This window comes from Cyclopterus lumpus, chromosome 10 (genome assembly GCF_009769545.1).
Source record: "Cyclopterus lumpus isolate fCycLum1 chromosome 10, fCycLum1.pri, whole genome shotgun sequence".
In the NCBI taxonomy this organism is placed as follows: Eukaryota; Metazoa; Chordata; class Actinopteri; order Perciformes; family Cyclopteridae; genus Cyclopterus; species Cyclopterus lumpus.
Genome location: NC_046975.1, coordinates 22,077,728 through 22,097,122, shown reverse-complemented (window position 1 = coordinate 22,097,122; position 19,395 = coordinate 22,077,728). Strand labels below are relative to the sequence as shown.

The 19,395-nt window shown below is 43.3% G+C and overlaps 3 protein-coding genes across 5 annotated transcripts; 1 reads left to right on the top strand and 2 right to left on the bottom strand.

The window, feature by feature from the left end:
- Positions 1-445: 445 nt before the first annotated feature.
- Positions 446-7,787, top strand: nudt6 (nudix (nucleoside diphosphate linked moiety X)-type motif 6). 2 transcript variants are annotated; one of them, XM_034543142.1, is made up of 6 exons: positions 458-788; positions 1,667-1,870; positions 4,594-4,649; positions 6,136-6,190; positions 6,751-7,131; positions 7,680-7,787. In XM_034543142.1, exons 1-5 carry the CDS (start codon positions 536-538, stop codon positions 7,119-7,121), a joined length of 939 nt encoding a protein of 312 aa, XP_034399033.1. In that variant the 5' UTR covers positions 458-535; the 3' UTR covers positions 7,122-7,131; positions 7,680-7,787. The 2 variants fall into 2 exon arrangements, with proteins under 2 accessions (XP_034399032.1, XP_034399033.1); XM_034543141.1 differs by lacking the exon at positions 7,680-7,787 and having other exon boundaries at positions 446-788; positions 6,751-7,636.
- A 162-nt stretch (positions 7,788-7,949) lies between these two features.
- On the bottom strand, positions 7,950-14,341 carry fgf2 (fibroblast growth factor 2). Its single transcript, XM_034543144.1, has 3 exons — positions 13,725-14,341; positions 11,970-12,073; positions 7,950-8,159 (listed from the first exon to the last, which is right to left on the bottom strand). The coding sequence occupies exons 1-3, from the start codon at positions 13,900-13,902 to the stop codon at positions 7,974-7,976; spliced, it is 468 nt and encodes a 155-aa protein (XP_034399035.1). The 5' UTR covers positions 13,903-14,341; the 3' UTR covers positions 7,950-7,973.
- Positions 14,342-16,673: 2,332 nt separating this feature from the next.
- bbs12 (Bardet-Biedl syndrome 12) lies at positions 16,674-19,378 on the bottom strand. Of its 2 annotated transcripts, none has more exons than XM_034543139.1 (2): positions 19,176-19,378; positions 16,674-18,701 (listed from the first exon to the last, which is right to left on the bottom strand). In XM_034543139.1, the coding sequence occupies exon 2, from the start codon at positions 18,687-18,689 to the stop codon at positions 16,788-16,790; it is 1,902 nt and encodes a 633-aa protein (XP_034399030.1). In that variant the 5' UTR covers positions 18,690-18,701; positions 19,176-19,378; the 3' UTR covers positions 16,674-16,787. The 2 variants fall into 2 exon arrangements, with proteins under 2 accessions (XP_034399030.1, XP_034399031.1); XM_034543140.1 differs by having other exon boundaries at positions 16,750-18,701; positions 19,146-19,212.
- Positions 19,379-19,395: the final 17 nt, after the last annotated feature.

Genomic DNA, 19,395 nt, shown 5'->3' with positions numbered 1-19,395 from the left:
ATCAACTATTATTTTGAAAATTAACTATTATTTTTGTATTTATTGCATTTGACAAATTTAACTATAATTGTGAAAATCAACTATTATTTTGAAAATTAACTATTATTTTGTATTCATTGTATTTTTTTATTCGCTTCAATCAACATTGGGAACAAAATATTGAACAAACAATTGAAATAGGGGTTTATTTTAATTGTGAAAATTAACTACAAGATTAACTATTAGTGAAAATCAACTTATTTTGAAAATTAACTATTCTGTTGTATTTATTGCATTGTTTTATTCGCTTCAATATAAATTGGGAACACAATATTGAACAAACCCTTGAAATAGGCGTTTGTTTTAATTGTGAAAATTAAATACAAGATGAACTATTATTAATAGTGCTCCCTTCACGGAGCATTACGGTATTTATGCAACGTGCAGGGCGGATGTTGACGTAACCGTCCCGTGCTCACGTTGCCCGGTTGAACGTTGACCCACCGGTTCCAGCTGAAGTTGCCCCCGGTTGCACGGCGCCGCTCGCCCGGTGACAATGGCCGCGCGCGCCTCAGCTCTGAAGCCCTTGGCGACACTCGGAAGACTTTGCAGCGGCGGCCGGGCGTCGTGCGCCGCGGCGCGTGCGTTCTCGTGCGCCGCGGCGCGTTCTCAACTGCGCCGAGTGACGGGGACCGGCGGCGGCGCTTTGACGGGCACGGTGGACCGGTTCGGTGGAGTCACGGTGGACCTGGCGGACGCCGGGTTACCGGGGGACATCAGCGAAGGCGCGTTCAGCAGGTTGCTTCACGGTCGGTGGTCTCTGTGTGCGTGTGCGTGTGTGTGCGCGTGTGTGTGTGTGCGTGCGTGCGTGAGACAGTGACAGCGGTCAGCTGCCGCACGTGCGTTGTTGAAGAAGATGCAGGTGCGCGAATGCCTGCAGGACAAACGTGTCTCTAAATATAAACGTGGGCAGGTTTCAATGTTTACTCTTTATAGTTGTTGGGTTTAGTTTATTTATTTATAAAACTTATGCTCATAGATTTGAGCCTTTAATGCATTTACCACAGAAGAGACCGAGTTATTATATCAGCCACTAACTTATTTTTTTTATATTGAGTAATCTGACTATTTAAAAGAAAATGTGGTAATGGTCAAAAAAAGTGAAACCGCTCATTACCAGGTGGCCCTTAAACTGCTATTTGTTTTATTTTTGTATGGATTAAAAGCCCAAAAGATCTTTTAATTAATGTCATTAGAAAGGAAATGATGTATTATAGTAGCTGGAATCAGCTAAATACATGGCATGTTCTATTCATAGAGGATGTATGATTTTATGAAATGTATTTTTTTATATTTCTAGTTTAACTGTTTCGGCACCACCTACCTGCATTCTTCCAGAGTCAGTCTGGGATTCGATCCAGCAACCTTTTTAAAAGATCTGCTTCTTAACCTTTTGGGCTACTTCTGCTGCTTGTCATCTTTCTCTCCCTCTCTTCTTTCCATTTTCCATTTGCCTCCCCAAATCAGGTTAAGCATTAAAAAAAAAAAAAAAACCCACAATCTTCTATTTCCTGTCTGTTTCTACAGTTTAATCAATAAAGCAGAAACCCTCATTAATCATCATATCTATTTTTTAATTAACAAAAAAGTGTGTCCATCCTGGTGAAAACCTCCGTGTCCTCCCTAGATTCTCTGGCCGCGTGGAAAGCCGAGGGGAAGGTGGCCGTGTGGCTCCGGGTGCCCATCTCCCTGAGCCGGTGTGCCGCCGCCGCCGCCGCCCACGGCTTCACCTTCCACCACGCCAAGCGCCGCCACGCCGTGCTGGCCCTCTGGTTGGGGGACGGGGAGAGCCGGCTGCCGGGGTTCGCGACCCACCAAGTAGGAGTGGCAGGTAGAGAGTTTAAAAAAAATATTATTTTAGTGTATAAGTATAGTAAAATAATATGACTTCATGTGAATTTAAGTTTATTTACAGTTTCTTTCAGCACTCCGTGCTATAAATACATATACTCACAATCTTTAGGTCAGGTTATTGCCCATATCCTCCATATAAAAGATAAAAAAAGAACAATGAAATGGAACAATCAGACAGTTAAGAAACGCACCATGAAATACAGTGTATGCAACAACGTAGAACACGCAGCTAGAGATGAATGCCAACAAAAAAGCTTCAGCCCTCATCGAACAGAGAATCTATTAAAGTTTATTCATAGAAAAATAACTCGAGGTCCTCACTCAGAACCCAGTAGTTGCAAATGCTCCGAAAAAAAGAAGAAAAAAAGCTCCATACGTCATAACATACAGTCGACCATCAAAAGGCAATAGAGCTGAAACTATAAGTAGACTAATAATTGGTTTCTTGATCGACAGGAAATGTATCGGCAGTCGTGAAAGTAATCCCTAAGAATCTCTAATTTCTCTGTCTGAATATATAAGCCGGCGACCAACTTTGGCCCATTTCTTTCGTGTAAATGGAAATTCACTCAGGAGGAGGAGGAGGAGGAGGAGGAAGAGGAGGAGGAGGAGTTGCAGACCTTGCAGTGTGCTATGTCTCTGATCGTCCAGCAGAGGGCAGCGTGTCGTTGTTGTTTTTTAATACCTTTTTTAACAGTGGCTGCACTTGAGCATGTCAGAACATGTCCACGGCATCCTTCAGTTTGGAAGTTTTTTTCTTCTTCTTTTTATTAGATTTCTCTTTCACAATGATGTCACCGAGGTCAGGAATCTGAAATCCACTGCTGCTTAGAGGATCTAGAGGATTAATGAGGTCCTGCATCGGGGAATTCTGGGTGTTTTTTTTTAAAGACGTGGCTCTTCTACGAATGAGCTTCACGTGGCCCCAGAACGCTTTTTTTTAAACTCTCCAACCTTAAACCCAAATGTCAATGTGAGCTCCACTGACTGTTACAAACAGAGTCTGAAACGGAAGCAAAGAAACACAAGTAAGGAGCTCAGACTGAAGGGTCGCCATCTTGTTTTTGTTTTTTGTGCAACCACAGTTGACATGAGACGGTGGGAGCTGATGATGGGAGCATCATGAAAGGGACCATAAACTCATGTTTACAATGTTTACTGAGGGAATACATCAAGAGAGAAGTAGAGTCATTTATATAGACTTCTATACAACCAGAGGAGTCGCCCCCTGGTGGTCAGTAGAGAGAATGCAGCTTTAACACATGAAGCATAGACTTCTATACAACCAGAGGAGTCGCCCCCTGGTGGTCAGGAGAGAGAATGCAGCTTTAACACATGAAGCATAGACTTCTATACAACCAGAGGAGTCGCCCCCTGGTGGTCAGTAGAGAGAATGCAGCTTTAACACATGAAGCATAGACTTCTATACAACCAGAGGAGTCGCCCCCTGGTGGCTGTTAGAAAGAATGCAGGTTAACTTGCTGCCGCCAGGTAACAAGGTAACATTTTGAAACACACACAAGTCAACATCTGTCTCGGCGAGGTATGAAGCTGAACTCCTTCAATCCGCACTTGACCTCTGACCTTACAAAACGGGGTCAAGAACTCGGAGCTCGAAGTAATTCCACGAAAACGACGTGATGACAGAAGTGACTCACCGAAACTTTAACGATTGCGTTCTGGACGGTCGGCGAGGGCGTAGAAAAATGGCCGTCGTCCAGTCCACGTGTGCACGTGTTCTGGATGCGACTCTCAATCACCATCGTGACCTCACGGTGACCTCATGGAAGCCGGAAGAAAATCGGAAGCCTCCAAACCAGCTGTGACCTCAAGCGATTAACAGGTTGTTGTTGTTGTTGTTGTTGTTGTTGTTATTGTTGTGTCTTTTTACTCTAGAACCCGCAGTTCACCCTGTGATGATTGCTTCTGGGCTTTTTTTTTCTTCTTTTTTTTAACGTCTTCTCATAATGAATGAATTTTTTTTTCTCTCTCCCCTTGCTGCTCCCGTGTGAGCATTTCGTTCGCCAACGCCGAGCTGTCCGTCAGCGGCGGGCGGGCCCTCGCCGGATCGGGGGTGACATCACTTTCCACTTGGAGGTCCAAGTCATCCCTCTCTTTACACATCTGTGACATTCATTCATGGAGGCCCGTCGGACGGAGCGGCCGGAAAAGAAAGCGGCCCGTTTTTCCTCCTCCTCCTCCTCTTCCTCTTCCTCCCCCTTCCTGTCAGCCTCTCTTAGTCACTAAGTGCTGAAAGAATACAATACGTTAGCGTTGAAGTGGGACGTCCCGATGTGTCCCAAGTGCAGCTGTAACTCCGTTATGAAAGTGAAGAACGTAACGCTCTGTTCTCCGACGTTCGGTTCCCGCGTTGCTGTCCCGCGCAGTTAAAAGTGGAGGAACCCCCGTTTGTTGGGTTTCTCTTCCGTGCGGCAGGTTTTTGAGAAGTGGAATAAACTTGAATCTTGTTGTTGTTGTTGTTGTTTATTCGACTGGTTCGTCCCTGTGGACAACAAGAAAATCTTAGATAAGCTCCGGCAGCTTTTTCCCCTCCCCCCGTGGTGGTGCAGGTTTTATGTCGTGTCCAACCGAGGAGTTCCCTTTGGAACATTATATGCAGAATGTGGACCATAATGTGCAAAATATGTGAAATAAAAGCACTGAATTGATTGATTGATTTGATTTGTTTTCGTTTCGCAGGCGCAGTCGTCGATGAGTCGAATGGAAAAGTTCTCGTGGTCCAAGACAGAAACAAGGTGAACGTGTCCCAGTTGCATTACGTTAATTTAAAATGTATATATATATATTTATAATCACCATATACGTAGACCACGTTAATGAAATAAAGTTCTGTTTTCAGTGCATGAATGCACTGCGTTGGTTTCCACGGTAAACACAAACAAACAAACAAGCGTCTGTCCGCCCTCGCGGAGCTAAGTGTGGCGCTAAGAGGCCCCGACTCACGGCCGGGCTCTTTTTAAATAAATAAATAACGAGTAACACCGCAAGTTAGAAAAACCAAGTTACGTGTTTGAGATATGAAGCGCGAGAGCACAACGTGAAGTAAACAAGCTGCAGCTCTCGCACCGAAGTCGACGTGAGGTCACGTGAGGTCACGTGACACACACAAAAAAAAACATGTAAACGTCCCAAAATCTGTTGTGGACAGACTCAAATATAAGATTGATGAAAATAATATCGTCTGCATGTCGTTGGTAACTTTTTCTTGAGGATTTTGTTCATTCCAGATCCGTAGATGATGATAACTAGAGATTATCTTTTTTTTTTTTTTTTAAATCTATACGCAATAGAAGTAAACACTTTGCATTAAAGGAACACGTGGTGGCTGTAAAACAACTACAAACAACAAGCGTAGTTCATAACGACAAACATGTCCGCCAGCCGGGAGTCTTCTGAGCGTGTAATGAGTCTTCATGGCCGTTTGGCCAGAAGGGAAACATCTGAAGTGAGGGAAGAGTTTTTATCTCCTCCTCCTCCTCCTCTTCCTCCTCCTCCTCCTCCACATGGAGCTGTTTACTGGAAATGAGCGTGTGCTCTTGGCAGCAGTCTCGGTTCAGAGCTCATGAGGGTTACGGACCTCCTGTTATCGGCCCCCGGTGCACTGAAGGGTCCGATCAGATGAAGCAGACGCGTGTTTTGGCCTCAAGTGTTTATTATTTTCACATTTACATATTTCTACTCTGAAAAAACACACACACACAGATTTAGAGTTGAACACAAATCCCTTTAATTACTTTTAAAAAGGCACATTTTTTTTTAGAAAACAGCATCCAAAAATATATTTCTGTTGACGTGAAAATAAATGCTGTAGTGCATCTGCAACACGAGGAACAATATATAGACGATGAAATGGCATTTCTTGAGAGAAAAGAAGTTCTTTAACTAACTACAAAAATATGTACACGACACTGACGTCATAAGTTAACCAGCAGCATACTGTTATTAAATAGTGGTGGGACACATTGAACATCTCTCTGCCTGCTTAATAGTTCATATAATTAGTTCAGATGCGACACATCGGACTGCTCGCTGTGACTTTCTTAAAAAAGAAACAAACTTTTAAAACCGTGCCGACGATTTTCTTACATTATGATTTTTTTTTATTTTTTAGAAAGCCTATAATGAACATTTCTTTGAAGTACACAAGTCTAAGATGCATGTTTACAGCAGTGCCATCTATCACAACGTTAAAACTTTTAACTTTTATCCCCCGTGTTTCAGACAAAGAACGCTTGGAAGTTCCCCGGCGGCTTGTCGGATCCAGGAGAAAATATTGGTGAGCTCAAAAAAAACACAACTAAATACAGTAAAGAAAATCTAGCTGATGATACATTCATTTTATTTTCTGTACAAAATAAAAGGCACACAGTAAATATATATATATATATATATATATAATATATATAATGAAAAAAAATGTATATATATATATATATTTTTTTTTTCATTATATATATTATATATATATAATATATATAATGAAAAAAAATTATATATATATAGAGAGATTTTTTTTTTCATTATATATATTATATATATATAATATATATAATGAAAAAAAATTATATATATATAGATTTTTTTTTTCATTATATATATATATATATATATATATATATATATATATATATATATATATATATATATATATATATATATATATATATATATATATATAGGCTAAGTTTTTACATTTTAAAAGCAGCTTTAATATTTATATACGTGACCCATCGGCCCCAAAAAATATATATATGTATTTTCCTTCCCCTCCACACACATCTAAACACTCAGTCTGCAACAAGGGAACACGAGTAATTGATCTTGGATCCCTCTCAGGCGCCACGGCGGTCCGCGAGGTGTTCGAGGAGACCGGCGTGCGCTCCGAGTTCCGGTCGCTGCTCAGCATCCGGCAGCAGCACGACCTCCCCGGAGCCTTCGGCGCGTCGGACCTGTACATCGTCTGCCGCCTCGGCCCGCTCAGCTACGACATCGACTTCTGCACGCACGAGTGCTCGCGCTGCGAGTGGCTGCAGCTCGCCGAGCTGGCGGAGACGGCGAACACGACGCCCGTCACCTCCCGCGTGGCCCGGCTGCTGCTGCGCGGCCTGGAGCGCGGCTTCGGGGACATCGACCTCCCGCTGGAGGAGCTGCGCGCCGTCTACTCGGGCGCGTTTTACCAGCTGTACCAGCGGCAGCTGGAGCGCTAGCGGCCCGTCGGTACCGCTCATGTTTAAACGTGTTTTTTATGGGAATTAAGTTTGTTTCTTTAAACACGAGCTGTGACTTCAAATGTAGCGAAACTACAAGGAAACACTCACTTTGTGGTTCTTATATATATTTATATTTGCCACTGTGGTGCCTGCAACCGAGTTTGATACGGTTCTTTTAACTTTTCGTAGGCGGCCATGTTGGAAGACGACAGGTCAGAGGTCAAAATCATCTATTAACTGCCTTTTATGTCCTCTTATCTCGTATTAATGAATGTAGAAGACTTTTTTTTTTTGCACAAATCTAAAATGATACACTAACTGACGCAGTTTTAACAGGAATCAAACACAACCTCAGGTGATCTGTTGAGTGACCTCTAAGTGTGCAGAGTAGTGTAAAATAATTATATAAATTAGTGCTTTTAAGTAGTGCTTTGGGTTTTGATTTGAGTGTGCTGAGTTCTTACTTTGTCAAACAATGTTGTATAACTAAATTAATAAAATTACGAAGCTGACGTCCTTCACTCTTCTAAAGTTATGATCATAATCCTCTTGCAGCTAAAAACAGCCGCAAGCCGGACGGTGGGAAGCGGACGCGTTATCTAGAGGTCGCTGCTTCAAACCCCCCTCGGGCCAGAGAGGGAACACCTGCACTTTGAGCAAGGCACCTTTGGCTGCGGTCGGTGGTCCACAGTCACGAGGACTGGTTTTTACTGGGAAGCAGCCAGTGAGCCACTGTGTCTGAAAGTAAAAGCTGAGAGAGACGAAACAGTCAGAAAGCATCACAGCTCATTTTTCTTTTAGGGGGCAACGTCGATGCAACACTTCTTCTTCTTCTTCTTCTTCTTCAGACTAGCACTTGGCGGACATGGGCAGAAAAAGAATGGCCTTTTGACCCGGTCCCGTTTTGCTCCCGGACTTGTACTGGCCGGTCCTCTTCAGGGCCACGTACATGCTCGGGTACTTCCTGGAGCGGTACGTGTTGTAGTTGTTGCTCTCCAGACGCTCCAGGAAGTGGCACTCGTCGGTCGCCCGTCTCTGGAGAGAGAGAGAGAGAGAGAGAGAGACACAGAGGTCAATGGATTCCTTCACAGAGGAACACTTTAATATTTTCAACCGATGGAAAGTGAAGGTCGTTTATGTTTCTTTCCAAACTGCTAATAATCCTCTCCGCTCATGTTTGGATGATTTATTTAATGTGTGCGATTATATGTTATTGGAAAAGGAAGAAAATGTGTAATGCTGACAAGTTATATGACATTAAAGTAGCGCATTAAAAAGAAAAGCTCAATGCTACCTTTTTATTTTATTTTTTTTGGAAGGAGACCGTTGGTTTAAAAGTAATTTCTGCTCAATGTCTCACTTTTATTATTTATTTTTAAAGGAAAAAAAAAAGGGACCAAACATGAAGATTTTTAGGAAACATTAATTTGTGAACGTCTCGCTGGGCGTTAACTGCCCAACAAAAGGTTTTTGTTTTACTTCCTGTCTTTACTTCGACCGCGACTACGGACCCCTGAACCGTTGGTCCCCCACGCCAGGACGAGCCTAAACATAGTGAGGACATATATACACATGTAGAAACATGTATACACATGTAGAAACATATATACACATGTAGAAACATGTATACACATGTAGAAACATATATACACATGTAGAAACATATATATACACATGTAGAAACATGTATACACATGTTGAAACATGTAGAAACATATATAAACATATATACACATGTAGAAACATATATACACATGTAGAAACATAAACATGTAGACACATGTAGAAACATGTAGACACATATATACACATGTAGAAACATGTATAAACATATACACATGTATAAACATATACACATGTAGAAACATATACACATGTAGAAACATGTATACACATGTAGAAACATATACACATGTAGAAACATATATACACATGTAGAAACATATACACATGTAGAAACATATATCCACATGTAGAAACATATACACATGTAGAAACATATACACATGTAGAAACATTTATACACATGTAGAAACATTTATACACATGTATAAACATATATACATGTAGAAACATATATACACATGTAGAAACATATACACATGTAGAAACATATATACACATGTAGAAACATATACACATGTAGAAACATTTATACACATGTAGAAACATTTATACACATGTATAAACATATATACATGTAGAAACATATATACACATGTAGAAACATATATATACACATGTAGAAACATGTATACACATGTAGAAACATGTAGAAACATATATAAACATATATACACATGTAGAAACATATATACACATGTAGAAACATAAACATATATACACATGTAGAAACATGTAGACACATGTAGAAACATGTAGACACATATATACACATGTAGAAACATATATACACATGTATAAACATATACACATGTAGAAACATGTATACACATGTAGAACCATATATACACATGTATAAACATATATACACATGTATAAACATATACACATGTAGAAACATGTATACACATGTAGAACCATATATACACATGTATAAACATATATACACATGTAGAAACATATATATACACATGTAAAACATGTAGAAACATATATATACATGTAGAAACATATATACACATGTAGAAACATATATACACATGTAGAAACATATATATACACATGTAAAACATGTAGAAATATATATACACATGTATACACATGTAGAAACATGTATACACCTGTATACACATGTATACACATGTATACACATGTAGAAACATGTAGAAACATGTATACACATGTATACACATGTATACACATGTAGAAACATGTAGAAACATGTATACACATGTAGAAACATATACACATGTAGAAACATGTAGAAACATGTATACACATGTAGAAACATATACACATGTAGAAACATGTAGAAACATATAAACATGTAGAAACATATATACACATGTAGAAACATGTATACACATGTAGAACCATATATACACATGTAGAAACATATAGACACATGTAGAAACATATAGACACATGTAGAAACATGTATACACATGTAGAACCATATATACACATGTATAAACATATATACACATGTAGAAACATATATATACACATGTAAAACATGTAGAAACATATATATACATGTAGAAACATATATACACATGTAGAAACATATATACACATGTAGAAACATATATATACACATGTAAAACATGTAGAAATATATATACACATGTATACACATGTAGAAACATGTATACACATGTATACACATGTAGAAACATGTATACACATGTAGAAACATGTATACACATGTAGAAACATATACACATGTAGAAACATGTAGAAACATATATACACATGTAGAAACATATATACACATGTAGAAACATGTATACACATGTAGAACCATATATACACATGTAGAAACATATAGACACATGTAGAAACATATACACATGTAGAAACATATATACACATGTAGAAACATATATATACACATGTAAAACATGTAGAAACATATATATACATGTAGAAACATATATACACATGTAGAAACATATATACACATGTAGAAACATATATATACACATGTAAAACATGTAGAAATATATATACACATGTATACACATGTAGAAACATGTATACACATGTAGAAACATGTATACACATGTAGAAACATATACACATGTAGAAACATGTAGAAACATATAAACATGTAGAAACATATATACACATGTAGAAACATGTATACACATGTAGAACCATATATACACATGTAGAAACATATAGACACATGTAGAAACATATAGACACATGTAGAAACATATAGACACATGTAGAAACATATATACACATGTAGAAACATGTAGAAACATATAGACACATGTAGAAACATGTAGAAACATATATACACATGTAGAAACATGTAGAAACATATATGAAAAGGTCCAATTACTCAGTTGAAAGTAAAATAAAATGAAAAGGTGCATGATATTCATATTTTTTTTTTTACATTTCGTCAAAAGGTTTAAGGTGAAATAAATATTAAAAATGAATTGGCCAATTATATAATCAAATATCTAACACGTGGCGTCTGCTTCTGGATACAAAAAAACGTGCAAAACCGAACGAGTCAAAGTGCTCAATTAGACGGGGAAATGTTATTTCTTTGGCGCCGGATGTTTATTATCTTCATCAACATGATGACTTGTTTACCTTCTTTTCTTTTTCTCCCTGCGTCTGGTTAATTAGAGGAGCGTTGGTATCTTTTAACAACTTCCTAAACACGAGTGGGAGCAGCTTCCTTATTGGAGAGGAAGTGCCTCTTGCCCAATGAGTCATGGGCTGTGGAGGACCACCAAAACCACATCGCTTCATACTTCCAGCGCCTTCGGCTGAACGTGGGACCGCTGAAGGACTAACGGGCTCCTCGCAGTAAAAGAGAGAGCTTCAAAGGCTCAGCCAGGAAGCTCCTTCCTTCTGTTACCTCCTTCAGAAAAGAGTGTCGAGTCTCTCGATCATTCACAAGACGCATTCACAACTTTCACCACATTAAAGCCGCCTTTCCCACGTTTTATGAACCGGCCGGTCAGGTGGAGAACCATCAACTCATTCCCTTCCCACCACCATCTGGGATATATCCTATTATACATGGGCCTGACCTTTACACATCAATGAAGTCTAATAAAAAAAGAATTTTAGAGCATAAACCTATCATTTCTCCATCGTATCCTACTCGATACCTACAAATTGTTCTCATTCTCTTTTAAATATGTGTGTGTTTAAATGCTGCTCGTGACATGCAGGTTGGGCCTCTTCACTCACCGCTCCGAACAGCCGGCCGTCTCTGTTCATGGCCAGGTAGCGGTTTGCACACGGCCCTTTGATGACCACCTCCCCCACCGAGGTCGCCTGCAGCTGGAGCTTTACTGGGGAGGGGGGGGGGGGGGGGGGGGGGGGATAAACAAGTTGGAACGTTTCAGTGAACAACAAGAACACAAAACACAGATTCGTGGTCGTGGCGCGAACAGAGCTGCGTTTCATACATCAACACTTATATATATATTAATACTTAAAGCCTTGAAAGCGTCATAAAGGTGCAGAGTTGGTGTAAAACATTGATTAATGTGGCTTTAATTGTGCATACAGATCCATTCCCTGTCGGTTATTTATTTTTATTATTTAAACTTGACGTTCAGCGGCCGTCACCGTCGGCCTCCACGCACGCGCATCAAAATCATCTCCACATTCTTTAAAGCCCCCCCCCTCCCCGTGAGGTGAATTAGGGGCATCTGTACCGAGTGAGTCCACATTAAGACTTCAGATAGACGAGCAGTCTGTCTCCGGTTAAGACCGCCCGCCGTCTGGCTGGTTCACGTCACAGATCAAAGAGTTATTTCCTGGAGATGCACTTGAATACATCACAGAGCTGATGGTGCGTTCAGGTCTAACTGGTCGTGAATGTCTCTGTAATTGCTCCCAATGCAACAATTTATGGCGACGCACATGTGCAATGTGGTCCTGGCGAAGCTCTGGCATGGGACGCCACATGTGATGGAGTAGAGAGCCCCCCCCCCCCCGTGACGTTGAAGTTGGCAGGCCGAACTCAACCTCAACAAAAGGACCAGTGATGAAGCCAACTGATTAATACTCATTCCTGTTTAGTGACTCATTGTGGATTTAGTATTTTTATGACTCTTTTCACCTTTTTTTTTTTTAATTTTACAATAACAAACTAATCATGCACAACAACAACAAGGTGACTCTCCTGAAGTTTGTTTTTCAACACATAACTCCCGGCTGAAGGTAATTGAATTATCCTAAAAATAGCTCCCGTGCCCTTGAAGTGCTTCCATATCAGGCACCAGTTTGGACACCTGCTCCAAATGTCACGTCTCGGACAGGATACATGTTTTTCCTCTGAAAACCCAAAATTTCTTCGCCTCCTCCTCCTCCTTATCCTCCTCCTCCCCCTCACTGATGCAACTGCACACACGCACACACACACACACACACACACACACACTCCAAAGCAATCAGTGGCGCGTTAAAGTAAAGACTTGATCTTTTGATCTGGGATGTTTCTCCATGTTGTGCTGTTTTTTTTTTATTTTAAAAAACCCACACAGCGTAAGAAACATCACACACACACACACACACACACACACACACACACACACACACACACACACACACACACACACACACACACACACACACACACACACACACACACACACACACACACACACACACACACACACACACACACACACACACAGTCCATGAGAGTCCCCCGTTGATTAGGAAACGTTTCGCTTCCCTTGAGACACTTTCCAGAAGCGAAGGTCCTGCACGCATTCCTGTGTTTACAAATGTGAAGGATGAACCTCGGTGAGCTGGAAAAACTCACATCGCTCCTCCATGATGTTTTTTTTTTTTTTTTTTTGCTTCACGCTCACTTCCCTGTTTTCGTGTTTAAAAAAAAAAGAGAGAAAGAGAGCATAAAGAAGCTTTGTGTGTGTTTGTGTGTGTGTGTGTGTGTGTGTGTGTGCAAAGCGAAGGACTGGAAGTACTTACTGTGGGGGTCGCTCTTCTCCCGGATTCCATCAACACCCCCGTCGGACCGTATCCTCAAGAAGAAGCCCCCGTTTTTACAGTACAGCCTTTTGGGGTCCTTGAAGCTCCCGGGAGGGAAGCCGCCGCCGCCGCCGTCGTCCGGCGTGGAGGGAAGCGTCGTGATGTCTCCCGTGGCCATGTCCTCCTCCCTTCCCTCGCTTCCCTTGGCAAACTGCTTCGTCTCCTTCTTCCTCGAGTGGTGCAGGAGCCCCGCCGTGGCCTCCCACCTCCTGCTCCCTCCTCCCCTCCTCCACGAAAAAAACCGGTTCTGGTTAACCCAGAGGTCAGTTTGCTTAACCCTCCCTCTCTCTCTCTCTCTCTCAGTGCCCTTTGACTCCTAAAGGCCGGAGGACTCCTAAGTGCCTCTACCGAGCAGCGGACGTCTCAATCTCCCACCAGAAGAAGCTCCTCCGTGGGGTTTTTTTTCCGTCGGGCAGCTGCTTTGCCAGCGTACTTTGAGCCCACTGAGCACGCGGATTCCCCCGCGCCTCCACTCCTCTTGCGAATGAAGTGTTTAAATCAGCAGGCAGCTGGCTTAGATCTTGTGTGGAAGGCTTTCCCCTTTGGGCCTCAGTTCGCATGCGACACACACACACACACACACACACACACACACACACACACACACACACGCATGCACACGCCCACTAATGCTCACTGATTTAGCCAACCAACCCGGGCAGAAGTCGAGGAGGTGGAAGGAGGGGGACGTGGACTCAGTGAGACCCCTTCAGAGCGGCGGCGGGAATGTGAGCAAGAAAAAGAGCAAGAAAAAGAGAGACGTTAAAAAAAAAAAGAAGAAACGGCACAGTTGAAACAAAAAGAAAACTATGATCTGAGGCTTGAGATGCATCACGAATGACTGATTTTTATTGCTGTTCTCGACTCCCTCAGAAGCAGCTGAGTGGAGGATCCGCGTTGGGACTTATTCCTGCAGGATTTCTTGTGTTTCGGGTATTTTTAGCAGGCGATTTCATCCATTTGCCCACAAAAAAAAAGAAAAAGAAAAAAGGAAAAAAAAGGAACACTTCTGGGTAAAACGTACCACATCTGAAACTCGTGCTGGACCCGGAGAAAGTCAGCTGTGCTCTCGGTTGACGTCACGATGGTGAAACTCTCTTCCCCCCCCCCCCCCCCCCCTACCCCAACCCCCCCACATCGAAACTGGCCAGGCCGAGTGAGTGACTCAGTCCGGAGACGAGCACAGTTGTAAGACTTGTGGTCCAGAGGGGAGTCCAACAGGAAGGGCTTTAAAAAAAGAAGAAGAGATAAAGCAGCCAGATGACTCCATAGATAATATTACTGTCAACACAAGTATATGCATGAATATCTGTGATTTCAGTGGTTTGTTTCACCGTGACGATAAAATCATTTCCACAGCTATATAGGGGGGGGGGGGGGGGGGGGGACGGCACACCCGTCAGTGTACGTTTGGGGTCTCGTGAACCAGATGCAAAGGCTCCACGCGTTGCTGTCGTGCAGAGAACCAATGAAACGGATCCAAACACCACCATCATCGACCGATGGATCCTTCCCCCCCCAACCCCCCGTAAGTTGGCAGCCTCCACTACCGTTGTTCGAGCGAAACCTGGTCTTCAACATGCCGGACGTTTGGGTTGAGGAACATTAAAACAAAGATTTATGATATCTAAAAATAGATTTTTTTCTGCTATCAGTACGCCACCTGTTCCCAAACCGGTTGCTTTATTTTAGAACCTTTTGAGTTCTGCTGCAGCCGAACCTTCATGTACATTTGTCGTTTTGTGAATACCATGCATGTATAAATCACAAGATAACAAAAATAGTTATTTAGATCTTACTTTGAATATATGCCTTATCTAATTAGCGTCCTTTTCTGTCAGCTAGACACAACGCACGACTAACTTCTCACCCATCTCTTTGGCTTTGACGTGTTTATTATTAATCTTCAAAACGTGTGAAGTTCACGGGGGGGGGGGGCGGACCGTAAAGCGTGAACTCGGCCTGAACTCTCACACGTGTCGCCGCCTTCTCCGTCCCGTTTCCTCCCCGGCTTCGTGCTTATGTTGCGTTATGTCACACCCCCGTAACGTTTCTTTACTTCTTTTTCACCTATCTCAGCTATTTTGTTTGCCAAGGAGGAAATTGGAAGGTTTCACGTGTCGCTGACACCTTGAAATATGACGCGCACAACAGGAAAAGGTCTAAAGATAACCAAGAGCGTGCTTTACTCTCATATGAACCGGCACAGCTTTCGGGTGGGTTTTTTCTCTAATTATTGGACATTTTTCTTCGGAATAACAAATGATGTCCTTTTATATATTTAAATGTATTAAAAAGTATAGTATAACAAAATGACCTATACTGTTGGCCGTCTAGTGTTGAAGAGTGCAAAGGTCAAAGCCCTGTGACCTTTCAATGATCATATAGAAAGGGAAATGTTTAGTCTCGCTTGGTTAATAATACAAATAAACTGAATTTTAGGGTATTTCCTGTATGAGGATAGTATGAAGCACTTTCAAGAGAGGTAATATATTAATTAAGACTACTACTACTACTAAGTAGTATTAAATGAAATGAGGAAATATCCACTGACCGTACTTCATGTGTTATTATATTTAAGATGCTGTGCTCACTTCTTTCCAAATACCTGGAGGTCAGGAGAGAAAACATTAAGGACAATAACACAAATTCCAATTTTAAACTCTGAATCTTAATTCCATGAAGTGGACATGTTTGAAATAGGGATATTTATGAGTCTCACCATTCAGAAACTATTAGGCCGATTCTTCAGTATATTTAATTACCTGCATGGGGTTGGAGGAGAGAGTCAGAGAGACTGATGTGTCATTTAATCGTGTGTCTCCCCCTAGTGGTGGCACACAGGTAGCATCGCTTCACCGTGGCTATTTATTGACAACAAGGAAAAAAACAATATAAAACACTTTATTCTCCTTTTACTTTGTGCCACTCTTGAAAAGAAACATATCTTGAATGCGGTGTGCAGTCTGAATAAACTTTAGAGAAAGTTGTGTGCGGTGAAGGTCACAACAGCATCAGCTTGTCCTGCGCGCCATCTGTTTTTGGGTCAATGCCCGTGATGACCTCCGCGTCCGTCTGCAGGACCAGCAGAACCAGGTCCAAGGCCTTCCTCCACGCTTCCTGCTTCACGCTCAGACTGTCGTAGACCTGCTCCGCCGGGGGGTCACGAGACTCCACGGGTGGCGAAGCTCCCCCGTCCTCTCGCTCGCCTGCCAAGAAAAGTCGGGAGAACTCTGCCGCGATGCCTGGACTTCCTGCGTACGCCTGCAGGTGTCGGCTCACTGCGGTCCTGGCTCTGACCTTTGAAAACCTTCCAGTGTTAACCATCACAGAGGTCACGTAATCTATTAACCCATCTGCCATGAGGCGCAACACCAAAGCCCTGTAAGGGCTGGCTGCTGTCCCGGCTTTGGTCTGTCGGACCCCGTCCCCGTCCCTCCCTCTGCCAGGCTCAACGTGGAGCTCCGCCTCCTTCTGAAGGCGATGAACGCAGAGCATTTCGGTGACTCCGGCACCGGGCAGGAGGACTTTGCCCTTCAGCACGTGGTGCAACCGATACGCGCACGCCCAAAACTGGTCCTCCAGGGCCTGCAGCTTGGCGTCCACGTGGCTCGTGAGGATCACGGTGACCAACCCGCCGCCGCTCTCGACGGTGGAAATGTTCACGGTGGTCGAGGGCTTCCCCTGGCGGCTGCGGAGCTCCCTCCATATCGCCGCCTTCGCACCGGCGCCGACACAGCGGCGACTCAGCTGCGTGGCGTAGGTCACCGGAACGGCTCCCGTCGCGCTCGCCAGGGCCTTCAGGACGGGAGCCTTCGCTTTGTCCACCACGAGTACGTGATGTCTGCAACAGCGTTGAATCACGTTGTCGCCAGCAAGCCCACTCACGACGACCAGGTTCACCTCCAGGTTCAGCAGAAGCGTCACGGTCTCTTCCAGCCACTCCTCCTCTTTGTTTGAACTTGAACAGTGTGACCGGTCACGCACACACCGCACACCCTTTAGCCTTTTAAAGCCGAGGTGGCGATAGGTGTCTGATAAATCTCCAGTAATCAGAGCCACCTTCAAGTGCCGTTCTTTCAAGCGATGTGCAACTGAAGCCTGCTCGTCGGAGACAAGAAGAACGCAGCCCTGCAAAACACACGCGTGCTCCTCCGGTAAACCGGGTAGCACGCATGTCACCACTTTAGTGACATCGAACGTAGGACAGCTGACGCCTCGCGGATTGTTTTCCGATTGTATTCGGCTGGCCTCGACAACTAAATTCATCGCGTTGACACAACCGTGACTCAGTCCCACGGCGATGTGTGCGACGTCAGGGAGCTCAGGTCGGGGAGGTTGTGGGACATCTTCAGACCTGGTCTCGTAAAAATGTCTGCTGAGCTTTACTTTCCTTCGTCCGCCGGCATTTAGAGTCTCGTCACCGGCTTCTCTCACCTGTGGAGCCTCCACGGTGGGTTTCTTTAACAGGTGAAGTCCCGGAGATGTGGCCACACCGAGGCCCTCAGTCGAGACGCTGCACTTCCTGCAAACGTCCAAGCACACCTCCATTCCTTCAGACATAGCCGAGATGATGTGCCCCACCGAGATTCCTCTCCGGAGGCACTCCAGAGCAGCGCGGCTCCACGCTCCGGCGAGAAACAGCAGGCATCCCGACCCCGTGTGATAGACCTCCTGGTGGGCTTGGATGGTCTCGTAGACCAGCTGGCCTACCCCGCAGGTCAGCTCCAGGTTCTCCAGGACGCGGAAGCACGAGCACGCAAGAGCCGACTCCCCACTCGCTTCGTCTTGGATGAACTTGTACTGTTTGTTGGGGCCCAAAGAGGAGTGTGTGATTCCTGCCAGTGCGGAGAGCTTCTGCAGTCCCACATGTTGCCGATGGTTTATTATCGTACTCGCCAGCATTACTCGAGGTGCCTGGATAATAAAAAGGGACAATAAACATTTGTTTACCTGTTACCAAGTAAAGGTATGTAGTTACACCTGCTAAGGTAACATGTGTTACATCTCAGTCACATCAACAAGCACTGGATGATAAACTAAGCACAGCAAGTTCAACTTTGCATCATTACTGTTCATGTCAGAGAGAAATGTATTTACAAGTTACCCTAAGATGTCTGGGGAAAAAATATAATACTTATTCCGCCACTGTGCACGTCAACAACATAGACACAACTTCAGCTAAACAAGGTATTAAATGAACACATTGCACAACACAAAACACAACACCTAGCTAACTAAAGGAGCAAGAGACTTATAGCTGCCAGACAAGCTAAGCTAACAGGCTAATGTCTTAATAAAGAGTCCAAAGTGAGACAAAAACACAGGAGTGTCTCCAAAAGATGCTTCTGCTCAACCGACCTTCTCTATGCATAAAGGGTGTAACGTTACCTTATTTAATTATGTATTATAGCACAGCTAACGATGCCCACTGCCCAGCTGCCTCTGCGCGAGCGATTAAACACTGCGCATGCGCTATTTCCTCGTTGCTGTGGCGACAAGAAACGATCTCAACCATTGGCGCACGCCGTTATGACCCGCCCGTTTCTTTTTTTGTGATTGGCTGCATGTTTGGGTCACGCACATCCGTGGTTTCTATTGGCTGTCTCAC

Excerpts from the sequence above, each read along its gene's own strand:
- nudt6 (XM_034543142.1), top strand. The coding sequence starts at position 536 with ATGGCCGCGCGCGCCTCAGCTCTGAAGCCCTTGGCGACACTCGGAAGA. Across the intron at positions 789-1,666 it reads GTTCAGCAGGTTGCTTCACG|ATTCTCTGGCCGCGTGGAAA; the intron begins GTCGGTGGTCTC and ends TGTCCTCCCTAG. Across the intron at positions 4,650-6,135 it reads TGGTCCAAGACAGAAACAAG|ACAAAGAACGCTTGGAAGTT; the intron begins GTGAACGTGTCC and ends CCCGTGTTTCAG.
- fgf2 (XM_034543144.1), bottom strand. The coding sequence starts at position 13,902 with ATGGCCACGGGAGACATCACGACGCTTCCCTCCACGCCGGACGACGGC. Across the intron at positions 12,074-13,724 it reads GGAGAAGAGCGACCCCCACA|TAAAGCTCCAGCTGCAGGCG; the intron begins GTAAGTACTTCC and ends CCCCCTCCCCAG. Across the intron at positions 8,160-11,969 it reads ACGGCCGGCTGTTCGGAGCG|AGACGGGCGACCGACGAGTG; the intron begins GTGAGTGAAGAG and ends CTCTCTCTCCAG.
- bbs12 (XM_034543139.1), bottom strand. The coding sequence starts at position 18,689 with ATGCTGGCGAGTACGATAATAAACCATCGGCAACATGTGGGACTGCAG.